Below are 20,646 nucleotides of genomic sequence, written 5' to 3' on the forward strand. Positions count from 1 at the left end.
ACATTCGCAAGATTACGGGAAATCAGTTACTTCCCACGAATGAGAACGATAGTTGAAGAAGTTGTTGGAAATTGCGATACCTGCATACGGAATAAGTCCTCTAGACACGCTCCGTATGGTCAGCTCCAGACCCCAGACATGCCTTCTCAGCCATGGAAGTCCATTACATGGGACTTTGTGGTCAAACTACCACTCTCGAAAGACCCTACTACAGGAATCGAGTACGACGCTATACTCAACGTAGTAGACAGATTGACAAAATTTGCATATATGATACCATTCAAAGAAACATGGACTGCTGAGCAACTAGCATATGTATTCTTTAGGGTCATAGTAAGCATACATGGAGTACCAGATGAGATAATCTCGGACAGAGACAAACTCTTTACCTCGAAATTCTGGACTACCTTATTAGCACTTATGGGTATCAAGAGAAAGTTATCGACATCTTTCCACCCACAAACAGATGGTCAAACAGAGAGGACCAATCAGACAATGGAAGCATATCTTAGATGCTATGTAAATTACCGACAGGACAACTGGGTAGAACTATTACCTATGGCACAATTCGCATATAATACATCAGAAACGGAAACCACAAAGATTACACCAGCACGCGCGAACTTTGGGTTTAATCCTAAAGCATACCAAACACCGATACCACAGGAAGTTAATGCCGAATCAGCAATAATACAAGTCGAACAATTAAAGGATTTACAAGAGCAGCTTGCTCTTGATCTAAGATTCATATCTTCCAGAACAGCAGCGTACTACAATACGAAACGTAGTATGGAACCTACGCTTAAAGAGGGGGATAAAGTTTACTTGCTACGACGAAACATTGAAACCAAAAGACCAAGCAATAAACTCGACCACAGGAAACTAGGACCATTCAAGATTGATAAGGTAATAGGAACCGTCAATTATCGGTTAAAACTACCAGACACGATGAACATCCACCCAGTATTCCACATATCCTTGCTCGAACCAGCACCACCAGGAGCGCCGAATGCGCCATTAACGGAAATCGAACCAGTCAACCCGAACGCCATATACGATGTCGAAACAATACTAGATTGTAAATACGTCAGAGGCACAATCAAATATTTAATCAAATGGTTAGATTATCCACACACCGAAAATTCATGGGAACCAAGAACAAACCTCAACTGCCCTGAGAAGTTGGAGGCGTTCCACCAGCAATACCCGGATTTGCCCAGAAGGAAGGAGAATCCATTGAAGCCAGGATCGAAGGGTCCAAAGAAGAAGAGTCGAAAACAAAGGAACCATCGCTAGGGCCAGCAGCAGAGACAGACGCCAACTCCTTTTCCTTCTCTACACACTCTTTTTCTAGTAATTCATCCAGTTCATCCAATGAGCGAACACCACGACGAAGCATTTCAGAACCCCGGTCACGAAGTGTCTTCTGTTTTTTGCGAATTTCCATACGACGACGGAAGGCTTCCTGTTCCGCGAGAGCAGCAGCTTCCTCCTCGGCCTCAAGACGAGCTTCCTCTCGAGATAGAACATCCCAGTCAGAAGGAGAAAGACCAGCAACATCACACTTCATAGAACCAGAGCGAACGCACTCTCCACAACGTTTGGATTCAGGAAGTGTGCGGCATTGCAAACCATTCTTTTCACAACGAGAACAAGGCGCCATAATATTTCCTTTGTCTCTGATTTTTTGGCTTAGACGACGACGATTAAGTGTTGAGCGAGAATCACTAGTGATAGGCATAATGAAAGGAAATAAAAAATCATTATGATATGGCTATGTGGGGAACACATGACTATATAACGCTCGGGACAAGCGCTAGGATAAGAAGGGGATAGTGTTACGAACGACGCAACATAGGCACGGGACTGGGGCACTAAGTCACGTGGTTGGCTCAGTCTGCCTCAGCGGGATAGACACTGAGCCATGAAAGTACAAACAAACCAGTACTGAGCCGTACTGATCACACTGAGCAAGAAGGTCTATATAAGGGAATGGGTTTCATTACAATGTAGAGCTTCGTGCTCAAGAACAATCATTAGTTTCATTACTATAGTTACGAGAATTGCAACCAGTTACCAACCTTATTGAATCCCTACTTGAAGTCTAGTCTAAACCACCTCGAGAGATCTCTAGACACTTCCACGTGACCCTAGAGGCAGCTCCCGTAACATATATACTTATAAATAAAGTTTTTATATATACTCTATTTACTTTTATCTAAATATATTACTTCTATTCTTTTATTTGTACATAGATCTTTTTGATATTATTCGAAAAAAAATAAAAAAATTTACCCTTAATTTCTTAATTATAAATTACAATTTGATAAATCTTATGATTATAAAACTTTATAGTAAAATGATTTATTAATAAGATGAAATCTTATTCCTATATTTTCTAATCCTTAAGCATACTTTTATTACTCAAATACCTTTTCGATTGAAACTTTTTCTTTTTAATCTCAAAAAGTTTAGTAGTAGTTTTCAGAAATTTGATATATAATTACTTTTGATTTAAATAAAACTATAAGTAGATAGTATTATAGTTAGTAATTCTATTATTTAATTTTATTATATTTATTTTAATCTCGAATCTTATATATAAGTTATAGTATTACCTCAATTTTCTTTTCTTAATTAAAATGTTCTCTTAGATTATATAATAATCCTAAATTAATTTATACATATCTATAATAATATGAATAAAGTATAGAAAGTTAAAAATAAGTTATTCAACTTTAAGCAAAAAACTAATTCTTTATATACCTATATTATAAAATTTGAAAGGACTTTTTATAAAGCAAAAGATTAAAACTGATCTAATTCGAATAAAATTTTAATCTTTTATAATAAACTTAATATTATTCTTAGAAATTGTTTTTCTTAATAGCTTTCATTATCCCACTTATATCCCAACTTTATTTAGATTATATAATAATTAATTATATATATAATAAATGAATTCTTTATATTATTCTATTTTAATAAACTTAAAGTTTCATATTTATTATAAAATCCATTTTACTCTTAAAACTACAATTTAATAAATATTAGTAATCTTAATATCCTTAATACCTTTAATATTTTTTTAAACAAAGCTGATTATACCCCGATCCTATCTTACATTAAAGTACCTAAATTCTCCCCTATTAAAAGAACTCAATTATATAAGGAAAACAAGTATATTCAATATAAAAGTACTTTCTATTAAATACAAATCTATTTACTTGATCTATATTAAGATATTTAAAATCGAAAAGAATTTGTTTTAATTGTTACATTTATTTTTATTAACTTTTATAATAATAATAATGATAAGGATTTAAATAAGATAATCAATAATTAATATTTTGAAGATTATTTGAAAGAGGTATAAGCTTCTATTAATGCTTTTCATTTGATAATAATATATTTAATCTTTTAAAATATTTTATAAAAAATTAATAAAGAAAATGATAATAATAATAATGAAAAAGAATTTTATTAATTATGTTTTATACTTAAATCATTTATTTAAAATAAGTTTAAAATAAACTCTTTAAAAGAAGGGGGTAATATTATAATATATATATAATTACATTCAATTAGACTAATACGATATTAAACTCCAAGCCAATCGCATATATAGCTTTATAGTATACTCTCTTTAGTTCTATAGCTTTTAATTCTAAGGTTGATTTTTAAACGTTTATTAGGTCCGTTACATTAGTTAAATAATATAGAAGCTAGAAATAACTGTTTAGAATAATATAGTTTATTAGTACGTATACTCCTCTTTTAATATATAAAATTTATCTATATGTAACTATACACTTTCTTTATATATAAAATTTATCTATATATAACTATATACTTTATTTACTTATAAATAGAATTTTCTAGAAATTGAATATATAATATATAAATATATAAATACCATAAATTTCTAATAATAAATTGAAAATTCGGATTATTATAATAGTTATTATAAAAAGATTTTTTTATAATGAAAACCGTAATAATTTTTACTTTTCTTTAGAATATAATAAGAATATTCAAATAAAAATTAATATTTTGAATATTTAATTTTCTATCATTATTAATTATTCTTTCTTCTTAAAAAATAATCATTGATTATCAAAATGTAAATATTGAGAAAAGCTTAATTTTACTATTTTTTAAAGTAGTATATATATTAATATAATACACGTACTAATAAACTACGTTATATAGAAGAGCTATAATATTATAGGATTGGGGACCCAGGCTTATTTATAATTTGAGGTTTTTCATCTTATTTATAGGATTCTATTGTAATTCCTTAGTGTAGCTTGTCTTCAATACCCCTTGGGAGGCCTCCCCCTGAATGTTAAACAATTACCATATCATATTATACCATTCTCTCTTCTCCTCACACCCCACTCCAGTACCTACTACCTACCTACCTACCTACCTAGGTCAGCACTTTACCATACACCAAAACGCGGGGACGAAAACTTACTAGCTAGGTACCTACATCAGATACCCCAGAATCATACATACATATATACATAGCTCATAATGATTTACATCAATCCGCATGTTCTTCCCTTCATGTTCACGTCTCACACAACCAGTATTCACAAACAACAATTCATTCTGATATGTTCATCATTCAAGTGAACTCTTGATGGTATTAATATCCTGCCTCTTGATCAGGCCTAATAGCAAAACCCAAGAGTAGTTTACTTTTTAAATCCTACTATTAACATTATCCATTCCTTTCCATTCTCCCACCCCATGCAAACCCTCTTGTAATTTGATTCCATAGTCAGCATGAGAAGAGCCTTCAGCAACATCCTTCAAGACCACCACCTTGCCATTCTTATAATATGACGCCGTATCCAACCAGTGAACCAATAACCCTTTCACAAAGTATTCTCCTATCCCATTGATCGTATTGATCTTTTCCATCCATGCATGTATTGCAGGTATCATATTCCCTGTAAACTCCGTCGCTACACAGATAACCATAATGCAAGCACTTTTATTCTTTTGTGGGTCGCTAGACCACACTCCCCATTAACTTAAAATATCCTTCATGTTGTTTCATCTGAACCATCTTTTCACGTATACCATCTCTCCATCTTCAAGCCTTGGACCTGGTTCCAAAAACTGCAGCCATAAAACTTTTTCTTCTCCCCAACTTCTGTACATTCAACGTCTTGGTATCCTGTGCATGGCCATTACTTTGCATAGGCGGTAATGGTGGTGTTGCCCTCGAACTGACAGATGGGGTATATTCTTCACGAGTTTGCAGATTCCGGGATTTTTGACTCTTGGAGGACTTTGCAGCCTGTCTCTTCTTACTCTTGACACTTCCCGATGAATGCAAGTTGCGGAATCCCGAGGCCTCATTTGCAACTTCTCGTTCCAGTTCTTCTATCTCGCCAGCAACAGTCTTCCCGTTTGTTGCGAAATTCTCCTCAGCCAATGGCACAAATTTAATAATACCACGCTCTGGCTCAACATATAATTCAGTAGTGGCCATATAATTCTGGAGTAGTGATGCATTTCTCTTGTTGGTAGTTGGTTGCATTTGTGATGGAAGCCCAGTTATAGTCATAATATATGCAGGTTCGAAAGTTCCCGCTACGATAAAGCATGCCGAGTGTTTGAGAGTGACAAAAATGGAGGATTCAGGACGTTGGTAGCGCGTTGAAAGAAGATTAGAGAGACTTGTGAGAAGGGTGTGTTCTTCACGCATCTATTGTACAAAGTCTTAGCAGCCGATTTTGCATAGGCGAAGATGTAAGCTACACAAGAGAAAAAGAGGGAAAAGCTTACAATCACATTTGTTACCAGTTCACAAAGAACCATGCTATCCCTGCTCACTCTTTCTCTCGCACTCCCCGCCGGTTCTCGATATGCAAACGCATCACCGTAATACTGACTTCTCTTCATTGCCAACTGCTTTTGCTCTGGCGATTTGGACACATTCGAATTCTGCATATCGCCAGGAGTACCGCGTGAAATATCTCTAGTAATTCGTTCACCTTCCAGAATGATTGGAGAGGTCGACGACGATGGTGGACTAAGATCCATCATGTCACTATCGGCTGGTGAAGGTGGTAATTGAACGGGTAACTCAACGATCGATTTTACACACCGTGAATTACCGTTGTTGTCCAATACAAAGCCCTTTTGGGAACATATATCAACTACCCCTTTCGAAGGTGGTTCGTATTTGGTGGATATTCGCTCGTAACTTGCCGCGGTTATTGACATTGCAAAGGAAAGCTCCAAAGGTGTATGTTCGAATTCGAGAGATATTGTGAATGCGTGAGCCAAAGCAAGAGGAAAGAATACAGGGATTTGAAAGTAGATGTCTGATGTGAATGTTGGATATTGTGATGTGCGCAGTTATAAGACAAATCGAAGTATTGAAAAACTGAGCCACGAGATGATAGACCTAGAAGGTATGTAGAGGCTAGGGGTAGGCACCAGTTATAGAATGATTCCTCGGCTCTCCCCGAAGTCGTCCGTCCTTCAATATGAATGCATGCGATAAGAAGCGATAAGGCTGAATACTCGTACTTGGGATGAATGATTAGTCAAAAATGCAAGTCTGACGTGTAGTGATGATCAAAAAAAGTAATGTCAAACAGATGAATGTTGTTTTGGTGGAAGAAGAGTGAGATGAAGGGTAACAAAACATATGCACCATGTAAGATATGGAAGAGGGAGAGAGCGAGGAAGAGTAGCGAGGGTAGTAGACTAAAATAGTTTAATAGTTTTTGGCAGGTGCGGGCGGCACTGAGCGGGCGAGGTAGGTACTAGGGACGATTGAGACTCTCTTTTGGAATATCATGCAGGCCACAGCCAAAAGTTTAAAGTCTGTACGAAGTTCTCAGCAATGAGACGCACAAGATCTACAATCCCGGTTAAATGGGGAAGAACTTGACAAAAGAGGTATAGCATCTCGTCAAAAACCATGTCAAATTTGTCGATCTAAATCCTTCGACAAAGCGAGCCTTCTCGACATTAGGATTTAATTGATATTCTCTATATTTGATTGGTCCACCAGTGGGTGCACAGACTCACGGGACACTAAAAAAGAAAGCACAATTTCACTCTAAAAAGAGCAATTTTAATAATTCAATTAAAATTTGGATTTATTATTAAATTCTTTCGAAATTGAAATTTATAGTTTTCAAATATAAGAATTTTATATGGTAAGAAAATTGAATAAAAGGAATTAAGATTAAAATCTTAATAATTGATTATATAATAGATTATATAATTTCCCATTAAAATATTTAAGGGGAAATCGTACTATTTGTTTTTTAAGCTTAAATCTAATTTTTTTAAAATGAATCTTGATCATATTACTTTTTAATATTCGAAAAATACAATATATTAATTTAATTGATATCAAATTGTATATTAAATTTTAATTAAATTTTGAAGTTGATAAGTTTAAGTGTGAAATTATGCTTTCTTGTCACGTTGCCCCATGAGTCTGTGCACCCACTGGTGGTCCAGCTCACTGCGAAAAGGCGAGGAAATAGCTGAATCGGGTCTTAATCATCAAGCCTAGGAACTACGAAGTACATGAAGCTTGGAGATTTGACTGGAAATTCTTCCATCCGCACAGATCAGATCAAGGTTGGAGCTTGATTCCTTTCTACAATAGACTTCGAATTAGATACCTCACTTAGGACCTAGTAGCTATTGGCACGTACATAAGCAATCTGGCGAACAGGTATCTTTCCCACAAAATGTCCCAAAGAGACCCTCGAACCTTCCAATTGCGGATATAAGATATATTGTTTTTTGCCACGATGGTGAAGATAATCCTGCGTACACGAATAGAGATGACAAAAGAAAGTATACGTGGTCAAAGGTTCCAAGTATTGTGTAGATACCTGAGCAGGTACTCGTAATTGGTACTCGTTGATTAGGTAAGCCTATTCGGTGTATCGTCCCGTTTGTATATTATCCATATAACCATCCGCTCATCCAAAGGACTGTACTTAAGTAAGCAAAAATATACCTACTTCGTACTTTTACTGTCATCCATTACCAAACAGAATATTACAATTATCATTAGTAGAAACCTTCTTTCCCAACCCATCTACTACACTTCCCATCGCTATCAAACATAATTCCTTCTTCCCATCCACCCATCCACCCATCCCGTCCTGCAGTACCAACCTACCTGTCCCTTTCCGTGAAACGTCTCCATCCCATCCCATCACAAATCCCACCTACCACATTCAACCACTATATCTAGTATTCCGTATATTATCGGTCCCTTACCGCATCGGATACAAGAACATATATTATATTTATATTCACATGTACCTATCTTTAATTAATATTATTCCTCCGCTGGCTGCGCTTACAGTGCCAAGCCGAATGACAGAAAACTGGAATCAAGACTCTTCCATCTACATGCATATACAACACATCTTTCGTACGACGAATGATTATCAGATCAGCAACAGAAAGCTGGGAATTCAAACAATCGCCATAGGAAAAACCCCCTAGAACAGGAATCAATTCCAGGGCCTCACTTGCAGGAATGTACAGAGTCAGAAGTCGTGAAATGTTACGTGCATGATTGGTGACAAGTAGGCTTTGGGGCGGTGGCAGTGAGGAGTGACAGTGAGTACGGCATTTATAGTGATTCTTGGGTTGGGTGCGACATGGAAATTTCGTCCTTGAGGTTGTGTGATGGTGTGGGTGTGTGGGGGATTTACATGGTGCTGTGTTTTCATTTGTTACTCGGAATGAAATGCTAACTTATAAAAATTGATTCTGATGGATAATATATGTATTTGAATTCCAGGGGAACCAGTTGAATGCCAAAGAAAAATGTTTCTAGAGAGTAAGGAAGTTTTTATTGCTTACAACTACTTCCACAACAACAGCACATTGATCAATTTCTACCAAGATACCTACACATTTCGTGTTATACACGTCGCATCTACTCTTACCAAGAGACAATCCACTATATAGCTAAAATCTCAACACTATCAACCTCAAATCAGATACCTTGCTTGATCTTCTGTCGTACGATCTCATCTCTCTCCCAAATTAGCACTGTGACAGCTCCAATTGGACCACCTAGCAATGTCCAGATACCAATTTTAACCAATAATTTTCTCCTCAAGGCCCCAACTGGATTTCCCTCCCCTGCGAGCATCTCTCGGATCTGATATGAAGGGAGACTTGTATCAGGGTCTACAGCGGATTTTTCAGTCGTAGCATTACGATATAATAAAATAGCCCATAACAAGAGGGCTGTAGAGCCAGTTGCCAAATCCCATTGAAGAAATGTGTGAGCACCATGTGCTAAATCCGAGACCCGATGGGAAAGTGGAAAGGGGAAGTAGGGAACATAGATATCGAAGAAATTTAGACTAGCATAAGGAGCAAGCTTAGGTAAAATATCTGTAATGACCGAGGCGGGGATAAGAGCAATGAGGAGAATAGGAAGGTGCGTCAATACACATAATGTAAGTGTGAAGCGATAGACATGCTTTGCGCTGCTAAGATATGATGTTCCTTGTGGAACTGGTGCTTGTTTGGAGTCTTTTGCAGAGAGCTTCGGTCCAATGATTTGAAAGAATAAACGTAGTATCCATTGTATGATGACTGTCCAGATTGGAAAGGGTTGCCACAAAGCGATGAACTTTTGGTGGGTTTGTCCCGAAACTTGAGATGGGGCGTCAAGGCCCATGAGAATTGATGGGACAATGTAGGCTAGGGTAATTGAGAGTGGTAGAATCTTCAGATCCAGGGACGAGATGAGTAGAACGCTATTCGAATGTGTCCCTGGAAATGGTTTTGCGATTGGTGATGTTAAGAGGTGGATGAAAAGGTAGAGTGGTACTGTAACCGCATAGGTGATGTTTTGGAAGATTAATCCAACTGTTCCGATGCTGTGTAAGGTCAGCAATATTCCTTGCAATATACATCATCTGATTTGCCACCATCAAGGCATCAAATAAAATCAGGAATAGATAGCCCTGTGCTATGTCAAGAATCACCTACAAACTGACAGCCCTGCCCTTATTCCCACTCCTCAAACTTTCCATCACCAACAATGTCCATGCTGCTCCGAATTGTCCCAGTCCATAAAAACTATTCAACCATAATGCAGCATTTCTACTATCAACAACCGGGGCAAAGAACGTCACGAGAACAGTCAATTGCCTATCGAGAGCTCTGATCCCCGTATAATCCTTCAATAGTAAATATTTCGCATTTGGGAAAACGGCCGAAGGTGTTTTTTGTCTAACAAGATTGGTTATGTGTTCGAATGTCCCATTACTGCCTCCAATGACCAAGGTTCCGAAGAAACCGATGAGGGAGAGAATAGGAAGAGCGGAGAGCGTGATGGTACGGAGTTGGAGGTGGTACCATTTGATGGGTTTGTGACCGGTTAGGTGGGTTGGTGAGCGAGGGGATGTAGGTGGAGAGCCTCCCGATGCGTGTGGAGATAAGATGGACTGTCAATCTTGTAAGCTAAATGTTCTCTCATCTCTAACTGTTGCATACCATAGTGTTCAAATCATCAAGGATATCATCAAGTCATCAACAAATGAGTGAGGAATGATACAAATACTTGGGGATGGCAATAAACCTCAGATTTCGATGGGAAAATAGAAGACAGTTGGCCAAACAAAAACAAAGTTAGGAGAACTCCTTACCTTGCCATCATTATCAGTATTTTTTTTCTTTTTCCGAGTCAGACGAATCCATATTTACATATCTTATGAATTTGAGGCATGCTAGAGGGAGGGTGATTCGTGATGTCTTATAAGGTGGGCTGATGTGGGCCCGAGGCACCTGACTTGACCTTTGCAGGGATTGGGAGAAGGGATTTGATGTCTATCTTAACGACATCATAAATATTTGACAGCTTTTCATGCTTCAGACTCTTGGCCAAGATTTGGGTATTCTGCAATTCTATGGTGATTTGATCACTGATACTCGATCCGTTTGAATCTACCTTTACAATGGGCAATTAAGAATCTAGGACGTGGTGAGGAGCCGAAACTTGTATTGTGTGCAGCAGTCGGTACGTGGAGATTCACTTGTAAATCCGCAAATTTATAAAGATTTCCTACATATCCTATGTCTTTCCCTTGATACAATCAAGACCCTGTTCTTCTCTCACTTTGAGCTCGCCAGTCCCGAGTTTGTAGCATAACGCACGATGTTCTTGATTACATGTTTGGGATGAGTGAGGAGTCCTGATGGGGGAAAATAGGCTAGTGCTCGTGAATATTTGATTTTCGTGATTCTCTCTTGTTCTGTGTATCCATCATTTGTGGGTAGTTGTATGTTCTTGGGATCAGTACATCTTACTTTCTTACCTGCGTCATCTTGGTCGCATTTGGACTCTTCCGGGGGAGGCCAATTTCATTCTCCCCAGCGCATGTTATCTATGTTTGATCGCTTTGCACCCAGACAAACAATCCACGTATAGCCCGTTCATGAAATTAGTTGAGAAAACATGATGAAGATTGTGGATTATGAGCCTGTGGCCTGAACATCGCTGTCGATTTATGATGATATAGTGCTGATCTGGGACATTGAGAACACCATGAATGGTGTGTGCATCATATGACTTCTGTATGCATCAAGTAAGCTGGCTTCAGTAAATGTCTAGGGAATATTTTCTGCGCGAATTTTCTGCCTATGTTTAAGATGGCACTGTCATAGACACACCATCCATCGAAGGTGAAAGAGTCATAAGTTTCGACAAGTGATGTAATCTCCGTTACCACTCATTCAGATTTAATACAACATTCACAGTCCCGCCAATATCCCTCCTTCTGAATCATAAAGTTTACATATATTGTACAGGCAATTTTCTAATCAGACACTGGATGGGTAAGTTTCTTCCATTTAGAGCACTTAGAGTTCCCCTGTGGAAGACATTTGGTAGTGCCCGTCGCAATATCTTAATGTTCCAGTCACTAATATTGCATAATCTTTGCGTCAAGCAGAGTGTCCTGCAGTAGAGGGTGGAAACCAAGTATAACACACATTTGGTTCTTGCCGTTGGTATGATAGGTGGGCAGGGTGAGTTCTCAATTAGACTCACAAGATGCGCTCTCGTCTTCGTTATTATCTCATCCTCCAGCATTCGCGTACCTACCAACCAACTCAACCAAAAAGATTCTTCGTCGCATACCTCACTTGCTACAGGGTTGCCTGAAGATTAAAAAAAAGAACAAAAAAATGTTATCAAGAAACATCTAGTGGGGACCCCAGCTACTATTTCTGGTCCTTTATGGCCATTGAGCGGATCTATTGTCGCGGACCGACCCAAGATACCACTCGACCACCCAACTTTGTTGTTTCTTGATGGATAGATACGCGAGATGAGGATATATATAGACGAGTGGGAGTGTGCTAGTTGAACAATGGTGGGTGAGTTGGGGATAATGACATGAGATTCCGGAGGTGCAAAAATTGGAGGATCAGTTGAGCATAAAGTCCGCGGCTTGGTAGTATTTTTGTTTCAAATTTTGGGGCTTTGCTTGATGTTGAAAGGAAGGGAGAATGAGTGCTGTGATGTTTTTGAAGGAGGGTATTTGCAGAACGTTTACACCGCTCTCGTCGCTGGCCATCCTCGCGAGAATTTTTAAGAATGAGAGATTTTTCCGTTGCGCTCACAACTCTATCGGCTCATTGAGCTTGCTTACGTCAAATTCGAGAATGAGTCCAAATTTTCAGATGTGCAACAAAACTCTGCTACAAAGTATTAGGTCACGAGCTCAAGTGAATAGGTAGAATGGCCGAGAAGTTTCCACCCCTCAAAGTTCAATTTTGCACTGCCCTTTTGAATATTTTGCTTGTCTTGATTCACCTTCCATTATTTCTTCAACCACATCCTTCCTATCAATTATTCATTAACTTCAAGATACTCACACACTACTACAACTTCTCTCTGCCTCTGCCTTCACCAAGAGACACTCATTAGAAGTCGCATTTCTTGTTCACCTTCTCTATTCAAAATGCAGCAAAACAACAATCACAACAACTTGGCGAACCTCGAAATCCCAGAATGCTTGCGGATATCTGAGCGTCCCGAGGTTCATTTCACTCAGAAACTAGAATCCAATTTGGAAGATCGTACTTAAAGTGAATAGTATGCCACGGCCAGGTGCTTCTGATCTCCTGTTACCTAAAAACAAGATTATCACCGAGGCTAAGCGCACAATCGAAATTCACTTATTACAGCTGCGGGGAGATTGCCATCTGCTGCGCCCCAAGATTTGTTTATTTAATAGTCCAGGTTTCCCCTTCCACTTTCTTTTCTCAATCTCCAAATTCAACTTGCAGGTTGATCTAACAACTTCAAGTTGTAAGTCGACTTTCATCAATATTCGCGGTGCATCAGCAAAGATGCAATGACTTCGTGCGATCCACGATATGATATGGTAGGTTTGACTTTTATCTCCATCCTTTCTACCTTTGATCAACAACGTATGCCTTATCCCGCCCTGTCTTTTATCAATTGTTCTGGTTGACAAAATTGTTCGATCTTACCTTTCAACCATAGTTCAATACTGATTTGGAAACAGGGCATGGCAGACCTTCCTACTTTAGGACTGTGAACTCACACGGCGATGGTGTCCACGTCTTCTTTCAAATGGTATGATGCTGCCACCGAGCCAACGAGAGTCAATGGCTGCATTTCCCATCTGAACACAACATCTATATCTGCGAGATTCAAGCTGGTATCATACTCCTCACTCGCCGATATGGCTTCGCACAATCGAGTGCCGTCGTCTCCAGCTACCCGCCTTCCTATACATCGACGTGGCAGGTGGTCTTTGTCGGGCTCTCGTCTTTTCTGTTCGACATTGCTTTGTCGGCCTTTGGAATTCCCCATGTCACCTTCAAATATCTATCAAATAACAATGTTTTATTTCGGCGTAAGTCTCCACTTCCATTCAGTTCTGTATCTGAAAGTTTCAACAACTAACCAAATAATGAGTAGATGATCAGCACAAGCCTAAATTCTACATCCATACCATGAGCTCTGTCATACCACAAACTACGATGCCCAACAATCTCAACTGCACGGTTTCAAGACCTTGCCCCACACCGCTCTATAGTCTCGGTCTTTGTCCGGAATGACATGAAACTACCACCGACAAAGTTTAGTGCTAAAAGTAAGGCAATCCCGAGCAACCATTTGTGCTCTCTCCTGCACACCACGACTGGGACCTTTAGTCCGCTCAAACATGTGAAGTTCCCTAAGCTTCACCTTCGATAATTGGGTTTCTCTTCACCGAGTTGCTCGCCCGATGGCTGCATACCTAAGCATACTCTCTCAAGTCAGCTACATAGACCTCTTGAGTGAGTTTCTTGCCCAAGAGCTGTATACTCAGGTATGCTCCGTCAACCCGTTCTGGGGAATTTCTTGATTGAGTTTCCTCTCAATGTTTACATCACTCTGTGGTGCGTTGGCACTACAAAAAACTCCTCTTCACTTTCAGACCGTGTGCCTAGAAGAATATAAACAACTCATTGACGCATACCGAAAACTCTCAGTTCTGTGGTCATCGACACAGAAAATCCTGAGTACCAAATTCCCTCGTCTTTTCGAATATCTCAAGATCTTTGGAAAGTAACGATTTAGGATGTCTGCCATCAAGACTTATCAGGCTCTGAACATCGGTCTGGTAGGACGTTAATCTCCAAACGACAAGTTTCGCATACTGTGATTACAAAATACAGTACCTGCAGGACATCACTCGACAATTTTCGTTTGCAACCTATTTGCTGCTATCAATTTACTCGACGTTACCGAGAGGATGTTCGCGGATGAAGTCGCTTCATTTCCTTTCTCAAACCTATACTTCCTCTGGAGTGTGTGTTTACCTGGTCTTGTGATCCAAGTCCAGTCAAATCAACTACCTCGACTCTCTACGCAGATGCTTCTTTCCAGCTTATGGCTCATCCAGCTCAGCACGATAATCTGTATCTTAACAAGCGCTACTGAGATACCTCCACACCTCTCGACTGTGTGCTGTATATCCAGAAATATCACGAAAGAAAATCATCACAAGCATAGTGCTCCTTTCTTCAGCTTTGACATCAATTTCTCACCTGTCTTTTTCAAAATCGAAGCACCTTATGTCTCCCAGACTTAATGCCAGCTTCTCTCTTGTAACCTCTTAAGCACGATGGTATAAATGGCTTGAATCCCTTGATTTGCTCTTCTGGATTCTCACGATTACCTTCAAGAGTCACTAGAAGTGTGATTGCATCCATTCGGATTCTGTGAAACAGACGTGCTAATGTTAGAGTAGAAATATTATGCATTGATTTGCATAAGCGAAGAGAAAAAGTCCAAATCACTACTTCGGTAGCTTTTCCTCTCAGAGTCTGGTAAGATTAGGAGTTTCATTTGTTTCTGACAAAGACCCAGCTCTATTCAGAAGGATTGTCCTGAGCACGACTTTAAAAGGTTTACTTCCTCGCCCTTAGGGTGTAGACGCATTGATTAGGATATTTCGACAGGGAATCAACAACTCTCCGTATTCTATTCACTACTTGGGTAGCTTTCCCCCTCAGTCTTGGTACAACTTCGACTGAAATAGGCTTTTACTGGTGGGGTCCGCAGGCTCTACTATCAATTCAAAACTTCCAACGTGACTGTCCTGTGCACGAATTTAAAAGGCTTACTCCTTGTTTGTACTCAGAAGACGAGACACATTGATTTGGATATCTCGACAACAATCTGTACCCAAGTAACTACTTCGGTAGCTTTTTTCGCATAGTCTGAGTATGACTTTAACTACTAAAATCTCGACATCTTCTCTCGAAGTGTCCCTTACTACATGGACTTCCTCTCGCGGTCTGAGTCTTCGAAAGGAAATAATCCAATTGTCCGTGTTCGATGAGAGTGGTAACTTACGTCGTGATTCATACCTCATTTTTCCTTAGAAGAACGAGACGCATGAGCACGGATACTCTTCCAGTTACCATATCCATGCTACTGCTTTATCTGGCAACCCAATTAGGACTTTGTTCGATCAGAAGAAGTAGCTTCTTTTCTCCCGTACTCTAGTCATGTCTTCGTCTACCAAGAGTACTTCACTTTGGCGTTTGATTGTCTAAGCATGACGCTAAACTCGGTCTCCTCATTGATTTGGATAAATTCTCGAGTTACCATATTCAAATCACTACTTCGTTACAGCCATCTAGAAGTAAAATAGGTTCGACTCACCGCTGGATCACTAACATTTTTCAAATGACTGGTACAACATAAAGTACCAATCAACAAGTCATCTCTCCGTCTAGGCATTCCACTAAACTAGGATTTCGAGGATCCTCTTCAAAGTCCATTTGAGTTTACACTTCTTTACTTACGGCCTGGGTATTGGGTGGTCAAAATTTCCAGTGTAGCAAGCCTCGTCGAGCGCAGTAGCCTTCGACATCTCAAAGTCCTTGGCAAGACGTTAAAAGGCCATAAATTCCCTGTGGGACGACCACAGGACGAATTGATCTCGATGAACCTTTCTAAGTTTATAGAAATCACTACCTATCTAGGTAGCTTCTCATGTCAATACGAGCAACATTGAAAAGTACTGCCAAACGATGTACACCAATGCCCTGCTTTCTGGATCACATTTTAAACGAGAGTACATTACGACGTACCGCCCAAAGATGTTCGGCAATGCCAGCTTTCACGATTATACTTTCAATAGGAGCACATCATGACGTACTGCCATTTGATTTACGCCAGTAGCCGCTCTTAGGAACCTTTGATTAGGAAGGGTTCCGTTCTGGTACACTCCCTTTTCTCGCTCTAGTCTAATTCAACTCAACCTCATTGGGATAGTTCCAATCAATCCTGCTACTTCATACTAGTGATGTTCGATTGGAACAGTGGAGATGATCTCTGAGAGGCGAGACGCATTGTTTCAGATTCCCCTCTGTGGTCTGGATTACTACACACTTTTGTCGTCAATTTCCTCTGAAGTATTTGTTTGGTAGTGACTTAAACTACCACCTCTGATAATCTCTGAACAACATTCAATAGAAGCAACCATTCCTTGTACGGGCCAACAACGTATAGAATTGCCAGCTTCAGGAGCCTTAAATGGAAAGGTTCTGATTCTGAATTAAATAAACAGAACATTGTCACCTATTGTGACCCCTCCCTTTTAGGAGCCTTCATTAGGTAGACAAGGTTCTGCTCTGAACATCTTCCCCGCTCTTGTCCAAGCTCATTTCTCTACCCTTTACTTTTCGAAACAGCCTCCGCTATGTTTGATACATACATCGATCAGTTCTTCATTGTGTATCACAGATTCTGGAGAGACAAAGCAAGGTGGGAAGCGGGACGCATTGGTCTAGGTTCCTCTTTGAGACATGGACCACTAGTTCGGTAGCTTTCTCTGATATTTTGGGTCTGGGTATGACATAAACTACCACAGGTTCTCGATTTCGTGGCGGGACAATTGTCTGCGGCACCCAGTCAACTTTTGCGAAATAGGTTCATTATTCTCTTGAGAGATAATGCCAGCTCTCAACAACAATCCATCCTCGACTTCTTTTTTCTCTCGCAAATGCGTTCATCAAAGCTTTGAAAAGAGCACACGATTCCTCGTGTTCTCGATCATGGGGATGAACGCATGATTGGGTCTACTATAGGTGTATTCATTGTCGCGCACACGATTATCCTCCAAGTCTAATAATCGCCATGTGGCAAAATGAAGTATTTTCCCTACAGGGCACGAGATGTGTTGGTTCGGGACCTCCGGGCCATTATCTACTTTCGTAGGTAGCTTCTGATAATTCGTCGGGGATGGTATTGTTGTTGTTCTTCGATATTCCGATATGTAAATCAGTCAAGTGTGTTTGGCTTGACTTTAATCTTTTGGGTCTGATGGGTACTAACGGGATCTTTTCTTCTTTGGCATCCTCGCTAATTCGGATGGACAGGGTTTCGAAAAACCCTGTCTCGAAGGATGGTTAGTCAATTAAATTAGGGATTGCTATGAAAGGATAGGGATTCTTTCCAGCATAGTGGGCCAGTTTACGCGGTGGTCTAGCGTGGAAAAAGGAGCTTGTAGGGAATCTCTTTCCGGTAAATGGGCCATTAGGTACAATTCCGATAGCTAAATATAAAAAACTTGACTCATTGTCTCTATCTTTGCAAATGTGATACAATTTTCTCTATCATCTATTCGCTACTGCAGGTTTGTGTTCTCATTGTTAAACCAATCCTGTGAAAATGCTTACATCAATTGAGGTATGAGAAAAAGTATCTATCAATGGATACTCGAAATTCCGAGCTAAGGAGCTATTTCTTTTAAAAAGATAACGTCTATATACAAAAACGAAGCCAATATATTCCCTACACACCAAGCAAGTTCATTCAATTTTAATCAAACATTTCATCCCCAAATCACCCTGTCCATGCTCTCTCTGCATCTCCTATTGATTCCTCGATATGGAGATACCCCAATGACCCATACTTTTAGCATGGGCAATAACCTGATCTTTCGGTGTGAGAACAATATCGCTCTGAACCGTAGTAAGATTACCCAGATACTGTGTCACATATGTGATATCCTCCAAAGAAACCTCCTCGACTAGTTTACTCCATCCCAATTCCACAGGCAATCGTTCATTTTCTACACATAAATTAGTCATCTGCTTCGCAAACCAGAATAAAAAGAGACAAAACTCACCAATCCAACTCTCGACCAAAGTTCTATTCGCCGTAACTGCGAATTTATCCCCAAAAGCAACGACTGGCGCGGCCATCTCTCCAAGACTGAACGCTTCCGTGGTGGAGGTGAATGTAAAGTTGGGGTTTGTGGAGCGAGAAATAATTTGTCGGAAGAGTTTACCGTCGACGAGATGCTGACCGGTGAGGACCTCGGAGGGCCAGTATACTTTTGTGGTGTCGAAGATGGTTTGGTTGAAGACGTGGTTGTTGCCGAAGTAGGCGTCGGATCGACATATACTTCCGTCGTGTTCGAGGACGTTGTGGCGGTTCAGATCGTCGCTGAGGGTTGTTAGCTGTTGGGTTTGAGATCTGGGGGCGGGGCGGTGAAAGAAACTAGGATTGTGGGTACTTACAGAGTGAAGGAAGTGGTATTGGGGTAAGCTGGGCTAACTGGGACAGCTTGTTGAAACATGATTGTTGCAAGTGATTTGTTAAAGTTGAGACCATCATTGAGACCCTTGACAACATTGTATTCTGTGAGATTCCTGCCATCGCGGGGTAGGAACCCATGATTTGCTAAGGTGTTCATCATGGGACATGGACCGCGGACTATGAAATATTAGTATTCTGTAGAGAATGAGAAGACAAGGTTTGATGAGAAAGACATACAGTCGGTATCTGTAGGTGCTATCCAAACACCTTCAGTATCATTAACGGCATCGTGTTGGTGATAGTGAGCTCTAGCAGTGACCAAGCCAAAGGCTAGAGTGGTGGGAAGAACGTTAAATTTCATATTGACTAGAAGCAGTAATCGCGTGCTTAAAATTGATGTGATTGATGTGATGAATGTGAGTGAGTTGTGAATATTGTTCTAGAGCAGCAGATAGAGGTATTTATCATATTAACAGCTTCTAGAACATCCCCCTTCTCAAACAGGACTCCCTTTATCACAGCACCTCAACTCCATCCTTTCATATTAGATGAACCTATCATAAGACGGCCCGAAGAAACGACTCGCACAAGGCAAGCAACATAGTGAGTTTTGCACTGCCTGTGGTGATCACTGCCATCAATGTGGATCAAAGGACCCCAGATACCCACTACCAGATGAAGGAAATCGCTGGACCTCTTTCTTGGGTAATTTGGAAATTCAATACCGGACCTTATGCATATGTGAACGCCGTCAACGCTGGCTACCCGCAAGTAGAGCCGATAATGAAGTGTTTCTCGGACCTCGCATTCGTTTTAACATGCCACTTTTAGTCGTAGTCAAAGATATTAAGATGGCAGTTCCACAACTAATGTGAAAGTCGAATATCTAATAGGGGTTAGTGTATTTGCTGATCCGCATACTCGGAGAATATGAATTCGTTGCGTTCCCCGTGATTTCCATCCTCATGGGTCTTTTCTCGCTCTCGCACTCGCGCAGCCAATCACGAACAATGTATTCGCATAACGACGATGATGGCTGGAGGGGCCAAGTGAGGCTTTAGGTGACACCTTCTCAACTAGTTTTTCTCAAAAAGACTTGAGATGCATAGTATAATCTGTAGAATGTTCTTATTGCAGATCTGCTACACGTTACATGACATGGTTTCGCATTCGGATCAGGCATAATTGTCAGGCTTGAAGTTTTGCAAATGTTAAACTTTTGATTGGTTTGCGAGAGCATGGAATGGCTCGGACAGCAGTGAAAATGATGGATCCCTAGAAATAACGCCAGTGAAGGTGTTCGGTTTTGATAACAAGAAATAAAAGCTGCGGGAGAAGACGAAATATTCGTCATTAATATTCCGTGTTGTTGGCAAGCCACGTCTCTCACCATTCTCTTGCCTCTGGATTTCATATTCGGTCAATATTCCCAGCACACTGCAAACTGAAAAGCATACAGATCCTCATCAAAGTTCCAGACAGAAAAGCCGGGGTTTGATTTGTTCGTCTCCAGGGTCTTCTGTTTACTCCACGAG

At 39.9% G+C, this 20,646-nt stretch overlaps 4 protein-coding genes across 4 annotated transcripts; 1 reads left to right on the top strand and 3 right to left on the bottom strand.

The window, feature by feature from the left end:
- Positions 1 to 4,590: 4,590 nt before the first annotated feature.
- Positions 4,591 to 6,841, bottom strand: EAF01_007468 (uncharacterized protein). The gene is made up of 2 exons (XM_038915723.1): positions 5,806 to 6,841; positions 4,591 to 5,725 (listed from the first exon to the last, which is right to left on the bottom strand). Exons 1-2 carry the CDS (start codon positions 6,244 to 6,246, stop codon positions 5,108 to 5,110), a joined length of 1,059 nt encoding a protein of 352 aa, XP_038769361.1. The 5' UTR covers positions 6,247 to 6,841; the 3' UTR covers positions 4,591 to 5,107.
- A 1,878-nt stretch (positions 6,842 to 8,719) lies between these two features.
- EAF01_007469 (uncharacterized protein) lies at positions 8,720 to 10,727 on the bottom strand. The gene is made up of 3 exons (XM_038915724.1): positions 10,528 to 10,727; positions 10,021 to 10,478; positions 8,720 to 9,908 (listed from the first exon to the last, which is right to left on the bottom strand). The coding sequence occupies exons 1-3, from the start codon at positions 10,528 to 10,530 to the stop codon at positions 9,011 to 9,013; spliced, it is 1,359 nt and encodes a 452-aa protein (XP_038769362.1). The 5' UTR covers positions 10,531 to 10,727; the 3' UTR covers positions 8,720 to 9,010.
- Positions 10,728 to 13,335: 2,608 nt separating this feature from the next.
- Positions 13,336 to 15,253, top strand: EAF01_007470 (uncharacterized protein). Its single transcript, XM_038915725.1, has 4 exons — positions 13,336 to 13,424; positions 13,547 to 13,639; positions 13,715 to 13,922; positions 13,988 to 15,253. Exons 1-4 carry the CDS (start codon positions 13,395 to 13,397, stop codon positions 14,125 to 14,127), a joined length of 471 nt encoding a protein of 156 aa, XP_038769363.1. The 5' UTR covers positions 13,336 to 13,394; the 3' UTR covers positions 14,128 to 15,253.
- A 3,188-nt stretch (positions 15,254 to 18,441) lies between these two features.
- On the bottom strand, positions 18,442 to 19,472 carry EAF01_007471 (uncharacterized protein; the record flags this gene model as incomplete). The annotated part of the gene is made up of 4 exons (XM_038915726.1): positions 18,442 to 18,641; positions 18,699 to 19,018; positions 19,093 to 19,288; positions 19,349 to 19,472. The coding sequence occupies 4 exons, from the start codon at positions 19,470 to 19,472 to the stop codon at positions 18,442 to 18,444; spliced, it is 840 nt and encodes a 279-aa protein (XP_038769364.1).
- Positions 19,473 to 20,646: the final 1,174 nt, after the last annotated feature.

This window comes from Botrytis porri (assembly GCF_014898465.1).
Source record: "Botrytis porri strain MUCL 3234 chromosome Unknown BPOR_009, whole genome shotgun sequence".
Classification (NCBI taxonomy): Eukaryota; Fungi; Ascomycota; class Leotiomycetes; order Helotiales; family Sclerotiniaceae; genus Botrytis; species Botrytis porri.